The sequence below is a fragment of the Chrysemys picta genome, chromosome 3, assembly GCF_011386835.1.
Source record: "Chrysemys picta bellii isolate R12L10 chromosome 3, ASM1138683v2, whole genome shotgun sequence".
Lineage (NCBI taxonomy): Eukaryota > Metazoa > Chordata > Testudines > Emydidae > Chrysemys > Chrysemys picta.
Window position 1 is genome coordinate 133,672,605 of NC_088793.1, and position 26,195 is coordinate 133,698,799.

A 26,195-nucleotide genomic window follows, 5' to 3' on the forward strand; every position below is an offset into this window, starting at 1 on the left:
GGAATCTGTTTCATGAAAGCCATAAACTCCTGTTTCAAGACCTCAAACCCAGGTATGAAGATGAAGAGAAAGGAACTGAATGTTGTGAAGCAGAAGTTCTTAGAAAAAATGGTGGCCAGGGCATTCCAGTGAGCATTGTAGAAATCTCATTTGGCTATATATGCATGCATGTGAATGTCAGATTTCTTGCATTGCTGTTCATTCAAATTCTAATAAAAAAGGAAACAAACAAGACTCTTGGAAGAAATTACAATCTTAAAAATAAAAACAAACAAAAACAAACCAACCAATAGTCATGACAAAGCTGCAGCGATATGAAAACCCCTCCCTTGCACAACAGGAGAGATGCATTTATGTTGAAAAGACAGACAGTGGAGCACTACCATAAATGGAGCATTACCATAACTGTGTTCCAACAACCCAAACAATACCAAGCAGCTGGTGAGAAGGACTGGGTTGTAAGTAGCTCACTTATTTAAATTACAGCAACCAGCTAAAGAAACCCTCAAACTCCATAGAGTGGAAGCTTCAGCCCTTAGAAGCAGAAAATCAAAGGTAGGAGGAAGCATTTATAATTCTAAAATATCTGGTAATAATAAAGCAAATATATTAAAATATGTGTAAATACACACACACACACACACACGAATATCACAAAACTCAAACAATACAGTGAGGAAGTTTAAAACGTTTTTAATATTTTAAAACTACTTAAAATTATAGCCATAATTTACTCTACAGTAGCATTTTTGTCAATACAGAGGCACATAGGCCAAATACAAACATACTCACTGTGCAGGTATATTAACAAATAAATATGAATGCATGAAATAGTATGTGTTATGTACTGTTATGTAGGAAAGTGCTATACCCTGTAATCTTTAGGGCCATTATGTCTGACAGAAAGAGTGTTACCAATCCTTATTGTAAAAGTTCTTCCCAGCAGCTTCAGCCAATAAAAAGTTCATTTGATTAGGGTTGTTGCACAACCCCAGGATGGGGTCAAAACCAAATCTCATCATACATACAGTACCAATAACATGGCAGCATATATAAATAATAATTAACAAATGTAAGAGTAATGTAACCAAGCATTAAGTTAATATAGGGATCTGCAGATTTCTGGGGTGCTGAATCTTCTGTCAACTTAATTTATCCTCGCTTGGTCAAAGTCAGAATGGTCCTTCTGAAGTGGGAAATATTTTTCATTATTTGAACACATCATCTGGCTTGAAAGGATGGGTTTTTTAGTTAAGACTCTGAACTAAGACTCAAGGAGATCTGGGTTCAATTCCCAACTCTGCAAAAGATTCCATGTGTGACACTGGGCAAGACATTTAATCTTTTCTGTACCTCAGTTCCTATAGTTAAATGAAGATAAGAACACTTCCTGTCTCTCACGTCTGTTTAGAGTGCAAACTCTTTGAGGCATGGACTGTCTCTTATGTGTTTATACAGTGCCTAGCACAATGGCTCTTTATAATCTTGGTTGGGGCCTCTAGCTGCTACTATAAAAATAAAATATCGGGGGGGAAAAAAAGGTTTTTGGGGTCTCCATCTGTAATTCTATAAATATGATGAAGCATCAGGGGACTGGATATTAGGTATACTTGAGACAGGCTGTCTAAATATAAATGCTGAACTGTCGACTTATTACTACTGCATATAATTTTAGTTTGCTGTTTTTAAATCTTTTAATATTTAGATGTTTGTCTCTTAGCTTGCTCAATTTCATACAAATGCTTTGGTACGGAATATAGCTTTTGGCCCTTTATTTTGTTTGACCCAGGAAAACAACATGGATTACTATACATTAATATAGCGTTCTTTATGTGGGACTCAAATGGAATCATGTTTACTGTAGATTTAATTACAGAAGTAATAATATGGAAAGATTGCCACATGATTATAAGGTAGGAAAACAAAAATATCAGAACAGGGGAGGAAGAAGAGACAAGAGGAACACATTAGCTTTGGCACACACTACTATTTCTAACAAATTATGAAGACAGCAGGGAGCCTTAGGATGATCCTCCACATCTCCCAGGACTGCGAATGAAAATCCTCCAGGGAATTCAACTTCTGTTGACACCCCCTTGGCTTTTTTCGCTATACCAATTACCTCCCGACTCTTATGTCTGAATCAGCTGCAATGCTGCCAAAGCTTTTGTCGTTGGACCTCACTGCAGCCTCCAAATCCTTAAACAGTCCCCTCTCCAATGCTTTTATTTATTTCAAAAGGTATATGTAGAGAAGTGACTCTCCATCCTTTTCTTCGTAGACAGAAGAGCCCCTCTCCACCCCCCATGAACCTTCTCGCTGCCAAATCTCTAAATCCTCTACCTCTCTTGCAGCTGTCTGTTCATGTACTCACTAGTAGAATTACACTACTACTACCACCAAAGAGGAGGTTACTTACTTGCAACTGGAAGTTCTTTCAGATGTATGGTCCCCATTTATATTCCAAATGTGGGGTGCACGTGTGCCATGCACTGGAGGCAGAAAGTTCTCTTAGCAGTGTCTGTTGACCTGCATGTGCGTCCCCTCATGCTTGCAGCTGAGGGTACAATAGGCCGCATGGATCAATGCCTCTCCAGTGACTCTCTTATTGCTGAGTAGTCCAGTCTGCAGCAGAGGGAATAGATGGTGGGTACTGGAATACAAATAGGGACCACAGAACTCTAAGAACCTTGAGTAACAGGTAAGTAGCCTCCTCCTCTTCTTTGAGTGATCGTCTCTAGGTATTCCAAACGTGGGTGAACAGTGATCAGTGATCAGTGTGGAGGTCGGTGTGAGGAAGGGAGAGGAAGTGCAGTCTGTAGTACAGTGCAACCAACAGCCACCCCTTGGGTCATGCCATAGTGAGATATGAACAAGTGTATGGAGCGCCGTGTTACTGCATGACTGAAATCTTGCCATGAGACATCCACTAGGCAGGCCAATTTGGCTGCTTGTGCTGTGTAGAACATGCTGTAACACAGTCAGGCGGCAGTCCGTTTGATAGCGTGTAGGATTTGTGGATGCAAAGACCCATTTGTAGATTTGCTGGGAGGAAAGTGCTTGGCCCTTGGACCAGTTGGCAATGGTCACAAACAGTTTAGTCGATGCACAAAAGGAGCGGGTCCTCTGGAGATAAGAATGCTTGTGCATGTCGAGGGAGTGCAGGATCCTGTCTGCATAGGAGGCATGCAGTTTGGGACAGAAAAGAGTGAATGCACTGACTGAAGTGGAACTCCAACACTACCTTTGGAGGGATCTTACGGTGGAGCCATAAGGAAACTTTATCCTTGTGGAATACGGTGCAAGGGGGGTCAGCCACCATGGCCACCAGTTCACTGATTCATCATGAAGTAATGGTCACTACGGATATTACTTTAATGGAGAGATGGGAGAGGGAGCATGTTGCCATTGGCTTGAAGGGTGGCTTTGTGAGGGCGGATAGAATGAGATTAAGATCCCACGGGGGTGTGAGCCAGAGTACTGGTGGGAAGGTATTGAGGAGACCTTTCCTGAAATGGATGGTGGTGGGATGCATAACATAAACACCAGACGTATCAGGCCGTGAGGTGAAGAGGGCCCAGACTGGGATGCCATACTTGGCCCTGATCTTGTGTGAGAAGATCGGAGATGGAGTTGTGTACGGGTGGGGGGTCTGAGGAGGTCCATGAACCAAAACTGATGGGGCCAGAACAGGACTATAAGTATTACAGTAGCTCAGTCCTGGCAAAACTTGCATAGCACTTGTGGGAGGGGAATGGGGAGAAAAGCATAGTGGAGGTCACCCGTCCAGGGAGAAGAGCTTTGTCTTGCAAGTCCTCCCATATGGTTCTCCTGGAACAATAAGGGGGCAACTTGCCGTTCTCACAAGTGATGAAGAGATCCCAGAATGGGGTGACCCATTTGTGGAAGAGGTATTGGAGTATGGCACTGTGCAATTCCCACTCATGGTTGAGGAACAGTATCTTGCTGAGGGCGTCGGCTAGGGAATTTTGGGTGCCCGGGAGATACATGGCTTGTAGTGTCACATAGTTAGGGCCCTACCAAATTCACGGTCCATTTTGGTCAATTTCACAGTCTTAGGAATTTAAAAGTTGTAAATTTAATGATTTCAGATATTTAAATCTGAAATTTCACGGTGTTGTAAGTGTAGGGGTCTTGGCCCAAAAGGGAGTTGTGGGGGTGGAGGGGTCACAAAGTTATTGTAGGGGGGTTTGCGTACTGCTACCCTTCTGTGCTGCTGCTGGTGGTGGCGCTGCTGTCAGAGCTACCAGAGAGTGACGGTTGCTAACCGGGATCCCAGCTCTGAAGGAAGAGACGCTGCCAGAAGCAGCACAGAAGTAAGGATGGCATGGTATGGTATTGCCATCCTTACTTCTGCGCTGCTGCATTCAGAGCTGGGCCCTTGGTCAGCAGCTGCCACTCTCTGGCTGCCCAGCTTTGAAGTCAGCAACGCAGAAGTAATGGTGGCATGGTATGGGATTGCCACCCTTACTTCTGTGCTGCTGCTGGTGGTGTGCTGCCTTCAGAGCTGGGCGCCCCGCCAACAGCCACTGCTCTCCGGCCACCCAGCTCTGAAGGCAGCGCAGAAGGAAGGGTCGCAATATTGCAACCCCCTAAAATAACTTTGTGACCATCCTGCAACTCCCTGTTGGGTCAGGACCCCCAATTTGAGAAATGCTGGTCTCCCCCATGAAATCTGTATAGTATAGGGTAAAAGCACACAAAAGACCAGATTTCACGGTTTGTAACGCGTTTTTCATGGCTGTGAATTTGGCAGGGCCCTACACATGGTGTTTGATGCACCATTTCCAAAGGTGGATGGGCTCGGAACAGAGGGAGGGAGACTTGGCACTGCCCTGCTTGTTGATGTATACCACCACTACAACGCTGGAGAGTAATTGAACATGGTGGGACTGAATGAAAGGAAGAAACTCCTGGCATGCAAGATGGACTGCCCTCAGTTCTAGCACATTTATATGCATTCTGGCCTCAATTGTCCATGGTACTTTTTGCCCCAATTGTGAGTGAATGGGGCAAGATAGCCCCCAAAGATGATATGAGACACTGCAGGTGGCAAAGGGGAATGTTCGCAGTTCTCAATCAAACCATCAAAACTGGGACTTTGGTTGTGGGTGGTTTGAGGAGGTGGCCATGGCAAAGGCTGTGGGTCACTGTTGCTGGGACTGGTGTCACTTGCATGGGGCTTTCTGTTGCCCCTCGTAGTAGGCCAGATAGGGTGTATACTGGTGGGAAAGGAACTGCTGTTGTGGGTGTCTGCATTGCGGAGCCGGGGTGTAGATCACTAGGGATCATAAAGTGGCGCTGGAGTCCTTCAAAGAGCGAAGGGACTTGTCCATCTTCACATAAAACAAACAGTCTTTGTCAAAGGGGAGGTCCTTGATAGTAGTTTGGACCTCCTGAGAAAAGCTGGATGACTGGAGCCATGAGCACATGATGACTACAGTTGCAAGGGAGCAAGAGGACATGTTGGCCACATCAACCGCCACTTGGAGGCTCATCTTGGTGACCAGGAACCCTTCGTCCACCAGTGCCTGAAACTGCTGTTGCTGGTCTGGTGGCAGCTCATCCTGGAACTCTACTAGACACACATAGTTATTAAAATCGTACCTGGCTAGCAGAGCCTGGTAGTTTGCAATCCTAAATTGCAACGCTGCTGAGGAATAAACATTTTTCCCCAATAGGTCCAATCGCTTAGCCGCCTGGTCTGGAGGGGGTCAACTTTTGTGTGTGCTGGTGCACCCGTTCCTCTGCTGCATGCACAAGAGAGGTGGGTGAGAAAAGAGGAAGTCCACTCCCTTAGCTGGGATACAATACCTCCACTCTGCCTGCTTTGGTGTGGGGGCATATGAGGCAAGGGTATGCCATACTGCCTGTGCTGGTTGGAGAATGGCATCATTGATAGGGATAGCCACCCTAGAAGGTCCCTGAGGCCTGGATGTCCAGGAGCTGTGGTTGCTGGTCCTGAACCTCCTCCAGCTGTATGTCCGGTCCACTGCCACCCTCTGCAACAGGTCCTGATACTGCCTTTGATCATCTGGGGGAGAGAGGAAGGAGGAATGAGCGCCTCGTCAGGTGAGGAGGAAGCGACCATAGGGACCGGCGGGACTGGCTATACATCTGCCTGTTCCTCTGAGCCTAACAGTGCTGGTGGAGGAGCCTGGGCAGAGTTGTAGGAGGCTTAGCAGAGCGGATAGCACTGGCGGTAGGGGTCCCAGGGTGCCTAGTGCAGCCAAGAGGATGGGTCCTGGGCATGCGGTGGGCCCCACGTGTACCGATACCAGACTCTCGTTGCTGGGTCATATGCCGGTGGATGAGGCGGCCTGGGACATGAGTCCGAGCTGTATCAAAACATTGGGGAGAAGGATGGTTCTGGCTCAGAGAAGTCCTTGGACTCTGAAGATGACTTTGGTAGTCGTGAAACCAACAAAACGGGTGGGGCTCAGTGCAGTGCCAGGAGGGGGCTGTCCGGGAGGAATAGGAGCAGTTCCACTGGAGTGGGGACCTTGCAAGCGAGCGGGGGTCCGGAGAGGAGTGGAGAACCAATTCCTCTGCTGAGAGAAGGGGCTCCCAAGGGCGTGGAGTTTGGGGAGTGCTACTGGAGATGCCAGAAGACCTAGTTAGTATCCACAGGCTGGCTGGCCTAGATGGCTCGAAGGTGGCGATGAGACGGGCAGTGCACATGCCAGGGATTGCTCTGGGTGAGCGGGTACTGGCTCGACCATCGGTACCGCCAGATCCCATCTCCACTTAGCTTTACCCTCCACCTGGGGAAGCTTGGGTGCTGGTGCAGCAGTGTTGGTGAGCGACATCTCACCCGACCTGGCCTGGCTTAAGGAGGAAACGCTGCGCTTAGAAGCAGCCCATGATGGAAATCTGCTCTTATGCCCATGAGAGTGCTTCTTACTCTCATGCCTGGGCTTCTCTTTGGCCATCGGTATTGCTGGATCCGGGGCATGTGAAATGCTGGGAGGAGCACTCACTGCTGGTGACGGATGCTGTTCTGATGGTCCTGGATCTGAGTGAGCATTCGGTCTCATTGCTTACTCCATTAGATGTTTTCGGAGGTGGAGCTCCCAAGCTTCCCAAGTTTGGGGCAGTAAATATTTACAAATCGAGCAACGAGATGCAATGTGAGCCTCGCTGAGGCAGTAAAGACCCCACTAGTGCTCGTCATTCACGGAGAACAAGCGTGAGCAGGAAACAGTTTTTAAACCCTGGAACTCAGGGCATAGTCCCCAGGGGGTGGGAGAGTGTATCCCAAAAGGGGTGAACTACCACTAACTAATTAACAACTACTATATACGGCTATCTACAAGAAGGAACAACTATATACAAACTGACCCAGTCACTGTCTTAGCGAAAAGACTAAAAGCGTGAAGGAACAATGGTTCCAACTCTGGGCACATGGCGGTAAGAGGCAACTGGAGAGGCACTGACAGGCCTATCATACCCTCAGCTGTGAATATGAGGCGCCGCATGACACACATGCAGGTCAGCAGACAGTGCTAAGAAAACCTTCCAGCTCCAGAGTCATGGTGTGCATGCTCACCCCCACGTTTGGAATACACATAGGGAACCATCGCTCGAAGAAGAACTGCTGTGTGATTGTTTTTTCAGAAATTTTTGGACAGATCATTCGAAAGAAAACAAAAAAGACTTTTGCACACTTACACATCAGGAAGTTGGAATAGGCTGTTCAACATGAAGTACTGGACTATAACCTCACAAGACCCGTTATTAAAATTAATGTGGTTAAAGCATCAGCCTAAAATTGTATCCTTCAGCACTTTTAAATTGGGAAAAGGGCCAGCTTGGGGAGAAACTGCCTGAGCTCTACAGCTGACCTAAAATCTACTTCCAGTTTCAAGGAGGAGAGCTAGGAGACTCCTGTAGTAAGGAGAGCTCAAGAGGGATTGTCTGAAGTACAACCCAGCTCTGGGAAGAGGGCTGCAGCCTCCAAGACAGGAGAAGAAACTGACTTTTACATGGAGCCAGAGTGGGTGTGAACTGGAGGGGCTAAACAAATGAGTTATGTCTGTAGAACAAGTGACTAGATTGAACCATATAAAGGGGTATATTTCGGAACTGTGAATAAATCAGATTCTGCAAACAGTTTGAACTAACCTGCTCTGGGCAATTGTTGAAAAAGACCCAAGGGGTGCTGAGTGCAATGCACCTGCAGGCCACAACAGCCACAAGAGGATATCCTAGAGAGGCATGCCCCCATGACACATACACACAGAAATACAATGCACAGACCAAATGGGTGAGTCCCTATATATGACGCTATACAAATGTAACTGGTATAAATTGATCTTTTTGTGCTGACACTAACAGTGAAAAATTTAAACTGGTGTTCACACCAACTGTGCAAGGAAGACGACGCATTTCTCCCCCTCAAATAATTTACTTTACACAAAATTAAATTTTACTGTATGAGTTAACTTTAATGTATAGTGCTTTATTTGGTTCAAAGCCAACCAATATGACTGTCAGCCAGCCACAGTAACCCACACCTTCCTGTGATATTTTAAATCCCTCTCCTACAATTTTACATTCATTCATCACAAAGCCTTCAAAATATACCTCTTCTGACAAATAAAAAACTAGAGACAAGGTGGGTGAGGTAGTATCTTTTACTGGACCAACTACTGTTGGTGAGAGACACAAGTTTTTGAGCTTACACAGAGCTCTTCTTCAGGTCCTTCACCCTCCCTGTCTCTCTAATATCCTGGGACCAACACAGCTACAACAACACTAAAAAAAAAAACCTATGCTACTTTTCGAAGTACCCACAGAATAAACTGCAAAGGGCAGAAGAAACACACTACATCTGTTAACCTGTTACCTCCTGTATGTGAAACACAGCTTCTGACTTACTTTCTTACATATTCTTATCATTAAGTGTCTTAAAAAAAAATCCCTATCTAATGGTCTTCATTAACATGCCTACAAAATTTGCATTCCTTAAACAAAAGCTTACATATGCACATGCATAGCTGGTAGTAAGGTACACAAATGCAGGTTTTTGTGCATGCAAAGATATGCGTTCACAGTCTTGCTGTCTGGTATTTCACTGCTCACTTTCACATACAGGGCTAAGTTTTCAATGTTATCCTCACTATTAAGTGAGAAAGATCATCTTAAATCACTTAGTGAGGCCCACTCTTATTATTCATAGGTTCACTCAGAGAAGAAAATTGCCATCAGATTTTGATCTCTATTTTATGTACCATGAGTTTTCCCCTAGTTTTTAAAGTAATTTGTTTAACTTTTTAAAGACTTTTTTTAAGTCTGCTAAATAGCATTTTTTTCCATATTGGCACAATCTGCTAGTCTCAGGCCTGGTCCACACTAACCCCCCACTTCGGACTAAGGTACCTTAGTCCGAACTTACCGCGTGTCCAGACGCGGCAGGCAGGCTCCCCCGTCGATGCCGCGTACTCCTCTCGCTGAGCTGGAGTACCGGCGTCGACGGCGAGCACTTCCAGGATCGATCTGGGATCGATTTATCACGTCTAGACAAGACGCGATAAATCGATCCCAGAAGATCGATCACTTACATCCGGACCAGGAAGTAAGTATAGATGTACCCTCAATTCCTAGGAAAATTTGTGGTCAAGTGCTAAAAAGTGGAAGTATCAGGATCAGAGGAGTTCAAAACTATAGGTTTAGAAAAGAAAATATTTTGGTCAGAAATACTTAACCATATGTTCCATCAACAACCAAAAATTAATTGAGGACCTAGTAGATGTTGGTCAAGCAAGATTCTTTTTCTCTCAGAGAAAGAGTCCAGGAAATTTCAAGCCAGTGAAAATTAGAATTCCATCTGCAGGTACTAGCAAGCAGAGAATGTTGCGTGTGGGCTAATCCAGTACTCCCACTCTTAGGGCTCTATGCTAGTAAGCAACAGTCCAAAGGGAGATCCAGCCAATGGCACCCCAAGCCAGGCAGAGGTTTCAGGGACAGCATAGTCAGGCCAGGAAGAGGCGCATGGAGGAATGGAGCATCTTGCATCTCTCAGTTATGATCCTCCAGCACTATAACAAGAGCTACTTTGAAGGGCTCCAAAGAGAATCTTATCTGGCCACCTCCAGGCCAGAGGAACATCAATATAAACAATGAAATGTAAACTAACCAACAGTGAAGTGTAAACTAACCCTAAGGCAATACTCAGGAACACAGGAATTGCCAAACTGGCTCAGCCCAGCAGTCCTTCTAATCCAATATTGTGTCTCTGCGCTTGACTACACTACCACTTAAGTCGATGTAAGTTATGTCGCTCAGGGGTGTGAAAAAACCACGCCACTTAGCGACATAAGTTACATCAACTTAAAGCAGTGTCCACACTGTACTATGTCGGGGGGAGAAGCTCTCCTGTTGGCATAGCGTGTCTTCACCAGATGCGTTACAGCAGCACAGCTGCATCGGTGCAGCTGTGCCAATGTAGGGTGGTAGCGTAGACTAATCCTAAAATAGCAGATACTTCAGAGGAAGGTGCAAGAAACCCCTCCAGAGGGCAGTTATGGAATAAAATATCCACAAAGAAAGTTTCTTCACAATTCTGATTAGTCAGAGCTTGGCTTATGCCCTAAAGCATGAGGTCTTATATCTGTTTCAAAAATCTTGTTTGGCTTTTTGAATCCTTATGATAAAAAGTTGATATTCTTGTTATCAATATAAATGTCCAATCTTTTTAAAAATCCTGTTAAGCTCTTGGCCTCAATCTTGAGGGAGTAAGTTCCATGGGCTAATTGTTCTGTGTGTAGAAAAGTACTTCTTGTTACTAGTTTTAAATTTGTTGCCTTTTAGTTTCATTGACTATCCATGAGAAATCCCCTCACAAAAAAGAATGTTGGGCCAGATTGTTTCAATAGTACTTTATATATGTGACATGTCTCCACATAAGGTATCTTTAAAGGATTTTTTTCTGTCAAATGACTCAATTTCTAGGAAGTTAAGAAATGCCATATTGAAGAAAAATAGTCCATTTGGCCTTCAATATTTACAAAATGAATAATTCAATAGACACAACAGAGGAAAGCTCCTAATTATGCAATACTACATTGAGGTAGCTGGAGGACATTTCTTCCTGAAACTAGCAGTGTTAAACTTATGTCCTGAAGTTGCCAGACTGATAGCCTTTTACCATTTTATTCTTGGACACATTAACTATGAAGGAATTCTAATTTAGGCAGAAGGTTGAGTTTCCAAAACTCTGGAAAGTTCTCTTTGAAACAGACAACATAAGAGTGATGTTCCACATACTCAATAAGAACACTAAGACACTAATAAGAACACTAAGAAACCAATTTTTCATTATCTTCTATTGCCCAGAGATTGTCTACCTCTCAATCAGCACACAAAGGACCATACATATACATCAATCCTTGCCCATAGAGAAGGGGTGGGGAGATGCTGCTTTGTCTCCCTGTCTTCAGATCTGTGTAGACTACTCAACATGGTCGGGATACAAGAGTAGCCAGGGAATAGCACCGGAGAGGAATTAGTGTGCTGCAGATATCACACTTAGCCTCCCCTCTACACAAAATAAAATGGAGGCGAAAAGCTCAAAAGTTAATACCACCTCATTCTGTATTAACTTTTGCACAGAGCCCCATTGTGTTGCGGAACCCAATTTAGAAGGGATTACAAGAGGGAGGTCAGCAGGAAAACCCTGTTTCAAAAGGACTGAGTGATAAGACACTGGTAGGTGGAGTACAGGCCCTCTAGGAAGACACTCCTGGCCTCCAGCAGATATCCCAAAATCTGCAAGCTGGGACTGAAATCCTGCCTTCCCCACAATGGAGCAGTCTGGTAGAAACTGTGCAAGGAGAAACTCATGGAGCTTCCTATCCTCTAGGCAAGCCTTCTCCTCATGTAGAGGAACTAATCTGATCCCAAGTTAAACAGATACAAATTGTTATTTGAGAATAGTTTTATAATTTTATTATTTAATTTACATTGTTATTTGGTCAACATCGGTATTAGAAAGATGTCCCCACACTTTTAAAAGACCTTGCCGGGTGATATTTTAAAGACACTGAGCCAAATTCAGTTCTGAAGTAAGAGGCATAACTCTCTTCACCACACTTTTTCTATTGTCTGGGTAGATTTCCAATTAAAAATGTATCATCTTATATTTTAACTATGCAAATTATTTTACTCTACCTAATATATTTTTTGTATAATCAATTATTTACTATCTCCTTTCTACATAGTGAAATGTGTCAATGATGCAATATTTACACAATATTTACACAATTTCCTATGGGCCAAATCCAGTGCAGTGGCCACATCTATATTCCAGGCTCAGGAAACCCTTCCATGGTATAGTGAATGGAATCTCCATAAAACACAGTTCTAGAGCATTTCTGCACACCTTCTTCACACCTGCAGCTCAACCACACAAGTTCTATCACCTTTTGGGCTGCTCTCACCCTCAGACGAGAAAGGGGGGAGGGGAGAGGAATAGCTCAGTGGTTTGAGCACTGGCCTGCTAAACCCAGGGTTGTGAGTTCAATCCTTGAGGGGGCCATTTAGGGATCTGGGGCAAAAATCTATCTGGGGACTGGTCCTGCTTTGAGAGCAGGGGGTTGGACTAGATGACCTCCTGAGGTCCCTTCCAACCCTGATATTCTATGATTCTAAGGGGCAGGATGTGTGTCCAAAACACAATGGTTTAGGATAGCGCTCAGACACCCGACAATGTATATGCAGTTCTTGTCAAGGATGTAAGTTGTTAGCTATGCTAGGTCTAATTAAGAACTGTCCATTCCGTTTTGACCTCAGGGCAGATGTATGAAGGTAATACATGGAACAAATCTTTTTGCGTTTAAATATGAAAACCTTTCTATCCATTGTTTTGTGGAGAATACATACACACATGCATGCAGGGAGGAAAGTTCTGCTTCCCTGTTTCATCCACTGACTCTCTGGGCCCCAGCACCGATATTACTTCATTTTAATTCACTTGCAATCGCCTTCTCTTGTGAAGAGCTGGAAAGGAGTATCTTCTGATCCTGTCAAAATCATCTCTTACTCAACCAAAGACTGCTATTGAGAGATGCAAGATACTCCCTTCCTATAACACTGTCTCCATAACAGTCCCAAGAGCAAGAGGTGGGAACCAGAAAACCACCCCATACAGGTAGCAGAGCTGAGCAAACACTAGGCCACTAGGATGGCTGCCTTATTTTTTTAAGCAAATAGACTTAAATTACTTATACTCTGTATGTTTCCCCTTGCTCACTGGGTTTTAAATATTTAGGCCCTGAACCTGGAAAGACTCATACAAATGTTTCGCTTTAGCAATGTGAGTAGCTCCACTAACGTCAATAGGATTATTCATGGTACATGAAGTTAAACACATGCTTATGTCTTTGCAGGATTAGGGTCTCTCAATACCGTTTGATGTTGACGTTCAAACATATTTTTAACTAAAACATCAGTGACATCAGGTTCCTTAACTTAAAAAAAAACCTCTTACCCTGATTTTTCTTTTTCTTCAGCCTCCATGTTTGTGTTAAGAATTTCCATTTCTTTAATATTCTCTTCCTCTTTATCTCCAAGATTGGCTTCATCTTCTGGTTTGGTTGAACTGAATTCCTTTTCCTGGTCAGACTGAGTATACATAGATTCTTGCAAGTTTTGTTTGTTTTCCTAAGAAAATATAAAAATGCAGTTAACCTACAATAGAAATCAACATGACAAGTATTTGAAAAAAGGCAGACAAAACACACTTAACCAACTGGAAGAAATAATTCAAAGTTTTAGGATTGTTACCATTCCCAGTATATTCTTTGTTATTAAATGACTAAATTTTGCAGAAGGATTGCTTGAGTCAAAGGTACAGAATCAACCATTAATGTTTTGAATAGAAGAAACATTTAATGTGAAACTGCCAGAACAAATCCGCACCCAAATTTCTTTCAAAAAACGAGCTTTAAAAACACTCAAGACATTCTAGTTTCCCTTACATTTCGTTCAATTCCAATGGAAACAACCTCTGAACAAAAAACTAACATTTTTTTTCTGTGTGGCTCAAAATTGTTTCATTGTGCCAAATTCACGAGACTCCAAAAGCGAAGCTGACTAGAAACTAAACTAAAAGTAAAACCTACTAATCAATTTTCATTCTCCAAACTGAACAACAGTAAAAAAATTAACAGCATTCAAATGAAAAATAAAAATATTTTAAATGTAGTCATCTTTAATAATCTTAGGGCCTAGTGTTTTTATTAAATGCAATTTTTAAACTGACAGCATCTCTTTGATAATTTCCTTTTAAAGATTTCACCCTAAATGCAGTGGGCCTTAAAAACAGATGTCAAGTAGTGCTCCTGCCACCCTTTTCAGGTGTCTTTGTGCGGGTGGTGTGGGAGTAGCTTGAAGTCCTGACTTACAAATGACTTCACTCAGGCCTTGGCTACACTTGCAGCTGTACAGCACGGTGAGGTAAACCTGTCTTCGTACAGCTGAGTAGGTAAAAGCGCTGCAGTCTGTCCACACTGCCAGCGCAGTGGTGTGGCCACACTTGTAACATTTGCAGCTGTGTTGGGAGCGGTGCATTATGGGCAGCTATCCCAGCATTCATGTGGCTGCAACGTGCTTTTCAAAACGGGGTGGGGGGGTGGGGGGTGGAGTGGATTGTGACGGGGAGTGTGGGGGGAGAGATCTCGAGTGCTTTTTGGAGCATGTCAGCTCTCTATTTTGCAAGTTCCGAACTCCCGGCCCCCTGCTCATTCATTCACTCACTCAAAGCAAGCTGCAAACTGTTTGGTTCTCTCTGTGGTAGGAGCTTGAAACCGGCACTTCCGCATTCCTGCAGCCGGTCACAACAATGGAGAGGATTGGCCACTTGACAAGGTGATTAGTACAGCTCTGCAAGCGTTTACACTCACACCCCAGAGTCGTAGGCACTCCGCTGCAGCTGTTATTCCTCTTGGAGATGTGGAGTACCTGCAGCGGTGTACCCAGGGAGATACAGCGCTGTAAGTGCCCTGCCAGTGTGGATGGGGAGTGAGTTACAGCGCTGGGGGAGGCTTTACAGCGCTGTAACTTGCAAGTGTAGCCAAGGCCTCAGACAAATCTTTATGCCTACACATAGAATCCCAACAACCTCAATGGCACTTTCTAAAGGCTTAAACGTGTGCCTGCAGATCCCTCTGAAGTGCATAGGTCCTAGTCCTGCAATGCATTGACCTGGGGTGGATCCCTGAATCCTTGTGGAACTTCACTGATTTTGGTGTGGGGATGGGAATGGAAGGTGTCCATGCAGATGCAATGCACTGTAGGACTGAGACTTAAATCTAAAGCCAGGTTCAAAACAGAAATCCTACTATTATAGCTGCTAAGAGGATACAGCCCCTTTCAGGCCAAAGTAGGCCACACATTTTGGTATGAATTTGACTGTAGGTTGTAGCTGTTCTGTAGGAGGTCATGGATGTTTTGCTTCCAAGACCCTCTGCAGCAGCCAGCATACATCCAGAGATGGATCTGGCCCATAGTATGTTGTACTTATCCTCCTTTAGCTATGCAGCTGCTCTCAGCCACCAAACCCTATTTTCAGAGCTGTGATATGATCAGTATTAATAATAAGGAAAGAACAAAGCATTATCAAGACAACGTGCTAAACTGTTTAGGTGTTTGTTTTTTTTAACTCCACCAAGGTGATTTCAGCCCTACTTAATACCCTACCTCCTACTTCCCTCACAAACACTACCTCAATTTAGCAACTGGGCTTAACATAAACAAAGTATTTTACCAGAAAGGTGGGTTTATCATCTTCTTTACATTCATTATCATTCTCAGCTGGTTTTGTTTCTTCCTGTTGTATGATCACTTCTTCCTCCTCCTTATGCTCTTCTTTAACAACTTTTATTTCTTTTACATCCTGTTCAGGTTCTTCACGCATTTTCAATTCTTTTTCTTTTTCACACTCTTTGCAGGGCTTATTCGTCATTTTCTCTGGCAATGCCATTTGAAATTCAATATTAGCCGATGTGCAGTATTCTTCAAAACCATATAGATATCTGAAGGAAGAAAAATTAAATTCCATGACATGATGCTAACATTAATTTACATATATATTAACCTAGTGAGATCTTTACACCTTTGCTACATAAAATACATGTATTTCATAGGATACAATAAATAGGTTATATTAAAACTAACAAAACTTGTTTGTGAAAATCTGGTATCAGTTTGACCATTTTTCTTTTTTTGTTTCTACTTCTTACTATATTTAAACACGCAAACGATACCTCTTAATCAACCAGTATTACAGAAATACCCAAAATACAGAAAACATTTAAGAACACAAACAGGAATAAAAATATTCTACCAATTCAGGAAAGGAAAAATCAAAGGAAAGCAGTGTCCAGTTTGCTCAGCCCTGCAATATGGAAACTCAAGAAGTGCTTCTCATCTTGAATGAACTGTCAAACCAATTTGAAAATTAAGCTTATAATTACAATTGGCATTTTCTGAGCCTCCTAGAAAGAAACCTACTTGATTCTGATTATTAGTTATGACATAGGCCACATGTGGTAGCATGTTATAAACACTGACAGAAACAAGCAATACAAGTGATAGTGGTTTGCCTTGAAACCAATACACTCCAAACTGATAATACTTCCTGGTTTCAGTGAATTTGGGATATGTCATCCTGTAACACAAAGTGACTTTTTACTGCAATACTGCATTAAGCATTTTTTATTTTTCTGCAGGGATTGGTCCTGCTTTGAGCAGGGGGTTGGACTAAATGACCTCCTGAGGTCCCTTCCAACCCAGATATTCTGTGATTCTATCCCTCTATCTTCCTTTCTCAAATGCTATTATATCTGCATCAGAAAGAAGATCATTCAAACCAATCATATCATTAGCAATGACTAGCTTAATACTATGGAATTTGAACTGACTTCTTAAAGCTCTTGGAGAATACTAATGGTAACACCATACCTAAATATTTACCAAAGATTATTTCACTGTGCTGAGATTCCTTGTTCCAGAAACTTTACCCCAGTAATGTATAAATATCATTACAAACAAGTCAAATGCTTGGCTTTTTCTTTTATACATTTATTTATAATCTTCTCATTCTTGTACCTTTTTACCATTTTATTCTGTATCTTTATCTTTACACTACAGAGCTTCTCCAGAACAGCTAAAGAAAATCTACAATATTTTAAGCACTGGACTAACATAAGGCTAATATCTATCAAAAGTAGTGTCTTGACATTACAAAAAATATTAAAAATTAACCAAAAACTTGTTAAAGCCACCATCTTTTACCTTTTACTCATTTATCTAGGAACATCAGTAGCAAAAAAATACAAATGTGAAAGCTACCTGACCATAGAAATTAATGATAGTTCTCTCATGATACCATATAGCTATCCTCAAAAACTTCAATTCTACTGACCATTTCATAACAGAGCGAGAGATCATTTCACAAACCACCTCCCATCCTCCTAACATCCCAATCCCCTACTACTGATTCCCAATTACTTCATTCTGTGGACATCATCAAGGGCTTTGTGGACCAACATTTGACAACCAGCAGTATAGAATGTATAATAATGCAAGGTTTTCCACTCCTCCGATTTACCTTCCTATTATGTTTTACACTTCCGTTTTTTTCCCCCCCAATACAGTAAAAGCTGTGTTATCCAGCACTTTACCAACCAGAAAGCTCTAGAAAACAGCATTTTGGGGTGCCGGATCCGGGTGGCGCTCACCTTGGGTGGCTCCCTGCAAGCGGCGACATGTCCCGGCTGCTCCTAGGCAGAGGAATGGCTACGGGGGCTCCATGCGCTATCCCTGCCCCACCCCGAGCGCTGGCTCTGCAGCTCCCATTGGATATCCAATGGGAGCTGTGGGGTTGGTGCCTGCAGGCAGAGGCAGCGCACAGAGCTGCCTAGCCACACCTCCACCTAGGAGCAGCTGGAACATGTCACCGCTTGCGGGGAGCCACCCAACGTGAGCGCCGCCCGGATCCAGCACCTCAAAACCCCTCCCATACCCCAACACCCTACCCCAAGCCCCCTCCAGCACTCAAACTCCCTCCCAGAGCCCACACCCCCTCCCACACCCCAACCCTCATCCCTGAGCCGCCTCCTGCAACCAAACTCCCTCCCTCCATTGGTAAGCATAACTCTTAGTTAACTGGAATTTTTGACTAGCACCCCATTCCTCCAACATGCTGGATAACAAAGCTTTTACTGTACTTTTTTTTAAAAAAAGAGCAAAAATGCATCAAAATATATACATATTTTAGATATTGTGGCAAACTAACCCCCATCCAAAACCACAGATTTAAGTTCCTCTGGCACTGGAGAAGTTTTTATATCTATTATTATTTTTTATTATTTGTATTATCACAGTGCCTAGGAGCCCCAATGCTGGACCAGGACTCCATTGTCCTAGGCATTGTACAAACAGAACAAAAGGACAGTCCCTGCCCCAAAGAGCTTACAATCTAAGTGTAAAACAAGAGACACCAGATGGATAGAAACAGACCAAAGAGGAAGTACAAGGAAACAGTGAGACAGTATTGGTCAGCATGGTAGGAAGCGGTCTTGATACGCTAGTGGCCAAGCTATTGTCAAGTTTTTTATAGGCTTAATGGCAGAGGAGAATTTTAAGGAGAGAAGAATAGTGAATTAGTTTTGCAGATGTTTACAGGACTCTTCTTCCAAGCGTGAGGGGCAGAATGGTAGAATGCACAAAGGCTCTGGTTTGAAAAATGTCACAAGTGGGTAAAGGAGGCTGATCTCATGGGGTCAATAAGAGGTAGGAGTTGACCTTTTGATGCTAAATGAGAGATGACAGATAGGGAATGGATAGGTCGTGAAGATAAGTAGCTTGTGTTTGACACAACAGAGAACAACAACATACATTACAGAAGAGATACAATCCTAAGTATAGCATGAGGTGAACAACAACTTAGGCCTTGTCTACACTACAAAGTTTTGTCAGCAAAAGCTACCTTTTGTAGACAAAACAAGGGGGGTATACACACTGCAAAGCTACTTTTGGCAGCAAAACTCTGCTGTTTCGCCAACAAAATAAAACCACTTCAACGAGAGGCATAAAGCTTTTTGCGGCAAAGTTCAAGTGACAAAGCGTCAGTGTAGATTCTGCTGTTTGTTTTGTTGACATAACTGGCTTCCACCAGTATCTCACAATGCCTGCTGTGACCGCTCTGTTCTCTGTTTTAATCTCTTCTGTCCTGCAGGCATACGCCCCTCCCTTTCAAAGCTCCGGGAAGAATCTGACAGCTGGGTCTGCTGCTCTGCTCTGGGATTGGGAACTAACCATTAATGTGGAATGCTCCTGTTCTGCCCTGCACTAGGAATACAGCCTCTGGCAGGACTGCCATGCTGCTTTGACGTTCCTCAGCACAGAGAGCAAACAGAGCTTCTCAGGATGCTGCTCCCGGCAGCTGACGAGGCTTTGGGAGAACTCAGAGGGAATCACAGAACCAGAGGCAGGCAGGCAGAGCAGGCTGCTTTGGGAGAGACTGTTATGCGGAGCAGGCTGACGTGGAGGGGATGTCCCCCTCCCCCTGCCTCAGGATAGGTCGGTCAGCCTGCTGTCTCCCCCACCCCAGACACACCACTCTCCTTTCCCTCCTTCCCCCACACCAAACTTCAGCTGAAAAGCAACTGGCAATCTAGTAGGATGGGATTGAGAAACCTCATCATGTGATGCTGTACCTGCCCCATGAGGCATTGCAAACCCTTCCCAAAGCACCCTGCAGCCAGTTGCACAGTGGGATGGCTGCACCATAGTGCACTGCTCTCTGTGTCAATGCAAGAGCTGTTAGTGTGGATGTGCTCTGCTGACACAAGGAGCTAGTGTGGACATGCAACAGTGGTTTTAATTAAAATGCTTTAATTAAAGCGGCATAACTTTTGCCGACAAAACTTTGTAGTGTAGACAAGGCTGGAGTCCCGACTCAGTGCAGGGGATTGGACTAGATGTCCTATCAAGGTCCTTGCCAGTCCTACATTTCTGATTCTTAAAATTCCAAAATAATTAACAATATGCAATTGACAGTAACTATTTTTCATAAAAGAGGTGTTTCCATTGGAATCTATACATAAACACCCCACAATGGTATCACTGTTCATATTTCATCCATTTTACATGTGCTGTATCACTTACTTTTTGTAAGCACATTTAACATTATATCCTGCAGCTGAGTTCAACACAGGTATTCCAAGATCTTGATACACCTGCTTCCATACTGCTCCACTTTCAATCTGTTACACACAGCAAAATACAAATGTGCACATTAATCTAGTACAAAACATAAGACTAATTTAAGTCTATTATCTTCGCAACAATAGATGAATGCTAACAATTTTTTTTTAAAAATTTCAGATCCACAAAAGAATGTATTCAACAAAAAAATCACTGTTCTGCTGCACAGAATTATTATCGTCAGTTTAGAACTTCTGTCATTTTGCATTTCAGTAAGCCACGGTCTCAAACTGCAGGAGTCAGCCAAGTGGGTTATAACAAAAACTTACTTTGATAGTAACCTTATTTACCAAAGCTGGAGTTTTAATTTAAAATAAAGAAGGCAGTTCAAACGTTTGTGGCAATTTTTAACGTCCTGAATGGTGCAATACCCAGGTTCCCCAGAAACTGCCTCTATCAGCTCTTCCACTGCCTTTTATACTCTTGATGTGCTCAAGTTTTGTAACCTGTTTAGTATGCTCAGTTCCAACAGTCCTCAAAAGGTACTGTAACACATCTTGTTCTCTAAGTATGTGACCCTTAGCATCAGAAAGATGACACTGCATTTTACTATATGAATATACATGACCAATCCATAAGTTAATTTTATAGGAAGACATCAAAAGTAGGAATAGAGTCTACTTCCCCAGGAATTCCAAGTAAGTGATCCAATTGCTGCTTCAAGATCAGTTCAGCTAATTCCAGCCAGCACAGTCTTCTATATATGATCCACAGTGGGGAGGAGTTAAGGATGCCATAGAAACCTTAACTCAGATTGCTTGCATTTGAGGTCTTGTGCAGCGATTTAGAAGTCTCTACTATTTGCTCAGTGTCTAAAACAAAGGTTCTCAGACAGGTATTCACTGAATCCTCAGAGAAGAAGGAAGTACTCTGACTGACTACATTATTATACAGCAATAGTTAGATCTACTGCATGTATCACAAATAAATTAATTATGTAATCTGTTTGTTTTTTTAATAATGCTGCTGGGTGTATTATGTTGCAGGATTAATTTTTCAGATTCCTAGAGTTTTTGTATAGGAGTCTTATTTACTATGACTTAAATCTAATCTTCTATATTTTTTTCCTCAGACTTTATGCGTCTGAAATACTTTCCATCTTAACTTTAATACTTACATTATCAAATCCTCCAAGCTTGTGTACAAGTCTGAATAATTTAAAGAGATTCAAATTTCTGTATCCAAGTACAGGTCGTTTATTAATAGGAGTCCCTGTGGAAGAATACAATTATTAAAATATTTTGAAATGTGTCCTTTTACTGAGCACAAGACCAGAAATTTATACCTAAATTATTTCACGTTACTAAATATATTACTGCAAGCTCTTTGATTCTGACCATATCATGTTCATAGTACAGTCTTTATTTATTTTTCTATTTATACAATAAGTCTGGCCCTACCAAATTCACGGCCCATTTTGGTCAATTTCACGGTCATAGGATTTAAAAAATCACAAATTTCATGATTTCAGCTATTTAAATCTGAAATTTCATGGTATTGTAATTGTAGGGGTCCTGACCCAAAAAGGAATTGGGGGGGGAGGGTTTGCAAGGTTATTGTAGGGGGGTTGCAGTACTGCTACTCTTACTTCTGCATTGCTGCTGGCAGCGGCTCTGCCTTCAGAGGTGGGCAGCTGGAGAGTGGCGGCTACAGGCCAGGAGTCCAGCTCTGAATGCAAAGCCGCCACCAGCAGCAGCACAGAAGTAAGGATGGCATGGTATGGTATTGCCACTCTTACTTTTGCGCTGCTGCCCTCAGAGCTGGGCTCTCAGTCAGCGTCCGCCACTGTCCGGCTGCCCAGCTCTGAAGGCAGCAGTGCAAAAGTAAGAGTGGCAATACCATACCATGCCATCCATATTTCTGTGCTGCTGCTGGTGGCGGCTCTGCATTCAGAGGGGGGCTTCCGGCCTGCAGCCAGTGCTCTCTTGTCACCCAGCTCTGAAGTCAGCGCAGAAGTAAGGGTGACAATACCGGAACCCCCCTAAAATAACCTTGTGACCCCCCCCGCAACTCCCTTTTGGTTCAGGATCCCCAATTTGAGAAACACTGGTCTGCCCCCCGTGAAATATGTATAGTATAGAGTAAAAGCACACAAAAGACCAGATTTCATAGGGGGAGACCAGATTTCACAGTCCGTGACACGTTTTTCATGGCCATGAATTTGATAGGCCCTTAACAATAAGATAATAAAAACCATAATCAAACTATACAGCTTTATTTAAAAGCTCACTTTTATCTCAATCCACTAAAGATATCACAATTCATGTGTGTGTGTGTGTGTAGGTGAAACAGAGGCCTCTGAACGCAAGTCTTACCACACAATTAAGAGAGAAACTATTTGATTTCTGAAAGCATATTTATTTGTAATCTCTTCCTATATATCTGTTAAGGATTTGACATATTAAAGGGATATGTTTTTAAAGGCATTTCAGTTTCCCTTATCAACACCACAAACATTCAGGTGGTATTACAAGGCACGAGCTAAAACCAGAATGAATTGAACCATCCAAATGATATTTGTCGTTCTAAAATAGATTTATTGAGGCATCTTATTAAAATTATGAAATGGAATGTATGCAGTAATAAAATTAAGAACAAAACTAGGCATTAAATGCACAGCTATATACAACACAGGGATATAGTGTATGATATACAGGGAGCATATCCACTTATTTTTCAAAGCAGGGATATGTCTGCATTTTAGCATTCATGAATGCTGAGAAGACAAAGAGGGTCAAGTGACAGACTACAATCTCCCAGATCACAGCAAGAGATGGATATGGCCACACTGGTTCCCAAAAATGAATTGCAAAGCAATAGTGGGTCATAGCTCAAAGCTTCAATATACATTACATAATTGAAGATAAAACACCCACCTCTGTCTTCCATAAATTTGTATAACTGTTGTAGAAAATTCTCCCTTTCCTCTGGAAAAGGCTCTATTTCTTCCTAATATAAGTAATACAAGAAAATAAAATTTATCACTTGTCTTGTTAAGCACTTCTAACTACCAGACGTTAATTTGGAAAACTATTGTAGCAAATTAAGTTTACATTAAAAAGTTTGATTTACTGTAAAATTTAATGACACTGACGGCATGCTATACAGAGGGCATATGGTCTCTGAATGTTAAGCGATTTGGAAACAGGAAAGGCTATTTCCAGCTAATAAAAACTGTAAAAAATATATGGTTTGGTCTTTAGGGGTTTTCAATAGATTATCATCAAAATGTCATAAGAATACTTATAAATCAACACAAGCTCTCAATTGTGTTAAATTAGGCAGAAAACAGAGTCTGGTAGACACCAGTATTGCTCCTCAAAAGATTACACACAATTTTGAGATTCATTTGTCCTATAATTAGATGTGGTTATTCTTAATGCCTGGATGGATTAAGTCACTTTCAAAGATGAAGCGGAAGATAAAATTGTGCCTGTACTTTTTTCTTCAGCGGTTCCACAAGCCACTAGTAACATGCTGAGGTTAATGACATTGCATGCACATTGCCAGAGGAGCAGAGTACGTGGTATACACTGAATTAATTTGAAACAAACAAATCCAGAATAGGTACATCAAAAATATTTGTGGCTATTAAATTTATGACAGTAATAAACCTCTACACTAGATTAACCATCAGCGGAGATCAATGGCAAGACACTGTGGCTCAGTCCAACAGCTCCTCCCAAGCTGGTTAGGAAATCCCCAGAAATACCATGTGCCTCAACTGATATTAATTAATATCTCCCATATGAGTATCATCTTATTTCTAGTGTAATCATAACTTCTAGGAATTTTAATCATGAAGTTTAAGATATTTCAAAGAGGCATGCAGAGTAGGAGTTCGTTTCAATTCTTTGTATTCCTTTTAATTCTGACCCATAGCAGACTTTGTGAGTATAACTGATGTATCATTTCTGTAAATAAAGAAAAATTACTTTGTTGCTATATCACCTTCATCTTTCCCATTCTACTTCTTACCCTAAGGATTATGACTTCACCAATCCAGAAGCAAGGAGACAAAAGTATTATTCATCAAGACGTGTGTAGACGCACCAGACCTCAGCTGAGAAACTTACAAAATTTGAATACAATTACTAAGAATATGATATAAATAAAAAAGATAACTTCTCACTTAATAGCCTCAACAGGTGGAGGAATGAATGTAGGACTGGCAAAGGCTACAATTAACAGAATTACCAGTAAGAAGTTTTCTCTTGTTGTACGTGTCCTCCCCCTCATCATACACTAATTGGATACACAGTAGAAGTCAAGAGAAAAACATACTTCTAATGTGTTGGCATATTCTCCATTTAACATTAATAACAAAAACTTGCGTAAAAGAGGGCCATATAGTAATTTAGCAGCTCCGTGGGTGAAGGGTCGGCCCAAGTTGCTGACAGCAGCCTAAAGATTAAGAATTTTTAGTATAAAGTGAGGGAAAAGAAATTCCCATACCAAACTACTAATATGATCACTGACATAGCTAGAGATCCTTCTTGACATCAAGATGAAATAAGGGAGGTTGTGCTGGGTCTGACTGAAATAAATACCTTCTCTTGCATGTGAAAAGAAGGAACAAAATAACAACCAGGGATATTTTGCAAAATGAGAAGTAGGACTGTATTCTATCTAAACCAAAAGTCTCAGATATTGTGGAAATTCAGGAGATTTCCTTCCCTGAAGTAATCTGGGTCAGAAGAGAAGGAAAAAAGTTAGATTTGGCAAATGGCTCACAACCAAGAAAATGCTTGTCACGAGAGGGTGACCACACAGAACCATAAGAGGTCAGGGAGGAAAGCACTGACCAGATGTTCCCAGGAAACCTACGGTTTCAAGAAGTATCACGTATCCAATTTCCTTCAAGTGCTAAGAGAGCCAAAAACCAGAGGTGCTGTAGATACTGAGCAGAGTGCTGCGGGTTCTGCTGCCATCCCTTGTGGACCCTATGGGTATCTTACACTGCAATTTGACACTGCCAGCTGACTCAGGCTTGTGGGGCTTGGGCTAGAGGGCTGTTTAAAATTGCAGTGTAGACATTTGAGTTCGGGCTTCCACCCGAGCTCTGGAATCTTCCCACTTCATGGGGTCTTAGAGCCCAGGCTCCAACCTCAGCCTGAACATCTACACCACAATTAAACAGCTCCTTAGTCTGAGCCCCATGAGCTCAAGTCAGTTCGCACGGGCCAGCTGTGGGTGTTTAACTGAAGTGTAGACATACCCTAAGATACTATTCCTAAAGCACAGAGCAGATACTTGTTACACCAGGTACCAAAACTGCAAGTAGGTATCCCTTGTTGTAATTAAATTCCCTGCTAGATTCTAGGACAATGTGCCAATGGGACAGAATTAAGGTTTGATATGCCAAGATCTAAAGAAGAGTGTTTGTACATCCTAATGGGACAGAATTAAGGTTTGATATGCCAAGATCTACAGAAGAGTGTTTTGTACATCCTCAGAGTGTACAGACCCAGTGGATTTCGCAGGGGGACTGAAGTGAGACACTTTAGCAAGGTGATCCCTGCTATTCTGAGAATCTCATGAAGAACCAAACTGTCTGTAGTCTGATGCCAAGGCATCCTGGGAGATTGTTAGATGCTGACTTATAACCTTCAATATTCTGCCATCGCAGCCTATTGCTACTTTAGATAATCTCATCGGTGTTCATTCTGGGAATACCAGTGTACCTGTCAGCATTATGAAGGTTAAAGGAGTCAGCAAAGTAGCTTGTTTCTAACTTGAGGATGCAAGCGGCTCACTGCTAACCCTCATTCTGTATATATTTTATTATAACTCAAAGTGGACCTAGGTCCACACCTCCATATTTGGCTGAAGCTAGATCTAGTTCTCCTATTCCCATCATACTAGTAAAGGAGAAGAGACTGGGAGGCAGAGCTCCATTTGGA

The 26,195-nt window shown here is 42.5% G+C and overlaps 1 protein-coding gene across 11 annotated transcripts in view; it reads right to left on the reverse strand.

Annotated features, from left to right (window-relative positions):
* ARID4B (AT-rich interaction domain 4B) overlaps positions 1 to 26,195 on the reverse strand; it is a 152,606-nt gene that overhangs the window by 38,210 nt on the left and 88,201 nt on the right. For 10 of the 11 annotated variants that reach the window (XR_010600177.1, XR_010600176.1, XM_005291197.5 and 7 more), the window contains 5 exons: positions 23,169 to 23,241; positions 21,410 to 21,504; positions 20,194 to 20,291; positions 15,788 to 16,055; positions 13,511 to 13,683 (listed from right to left, as the gene is read on the reverse strand). Coding sequence is in view for 9 of the 11 variants with exons in the window: in XM_005291197.5 (XP_005291254.1) it covers positions 13,511 to 13,683; positions 15,788 to 16,055; positions 20,194 to 20,291; positions 21,410 to 21,504; positions 23,169 to 23,241 (707 nt within the window). In the remaining 2 variants the exon portion in view is untranslated. The remainder of the gene's footprint in view (positions 1 to 13,510; positions 13,684 to 15,787; positions 16,056 to 20,193; positions 20,292 to 21,409; positions 21,505 to 23,168; positions 23,242 to 26,195) is intronic. The other variant, XM_065590511.1, reaches the window with a different exon arrangement.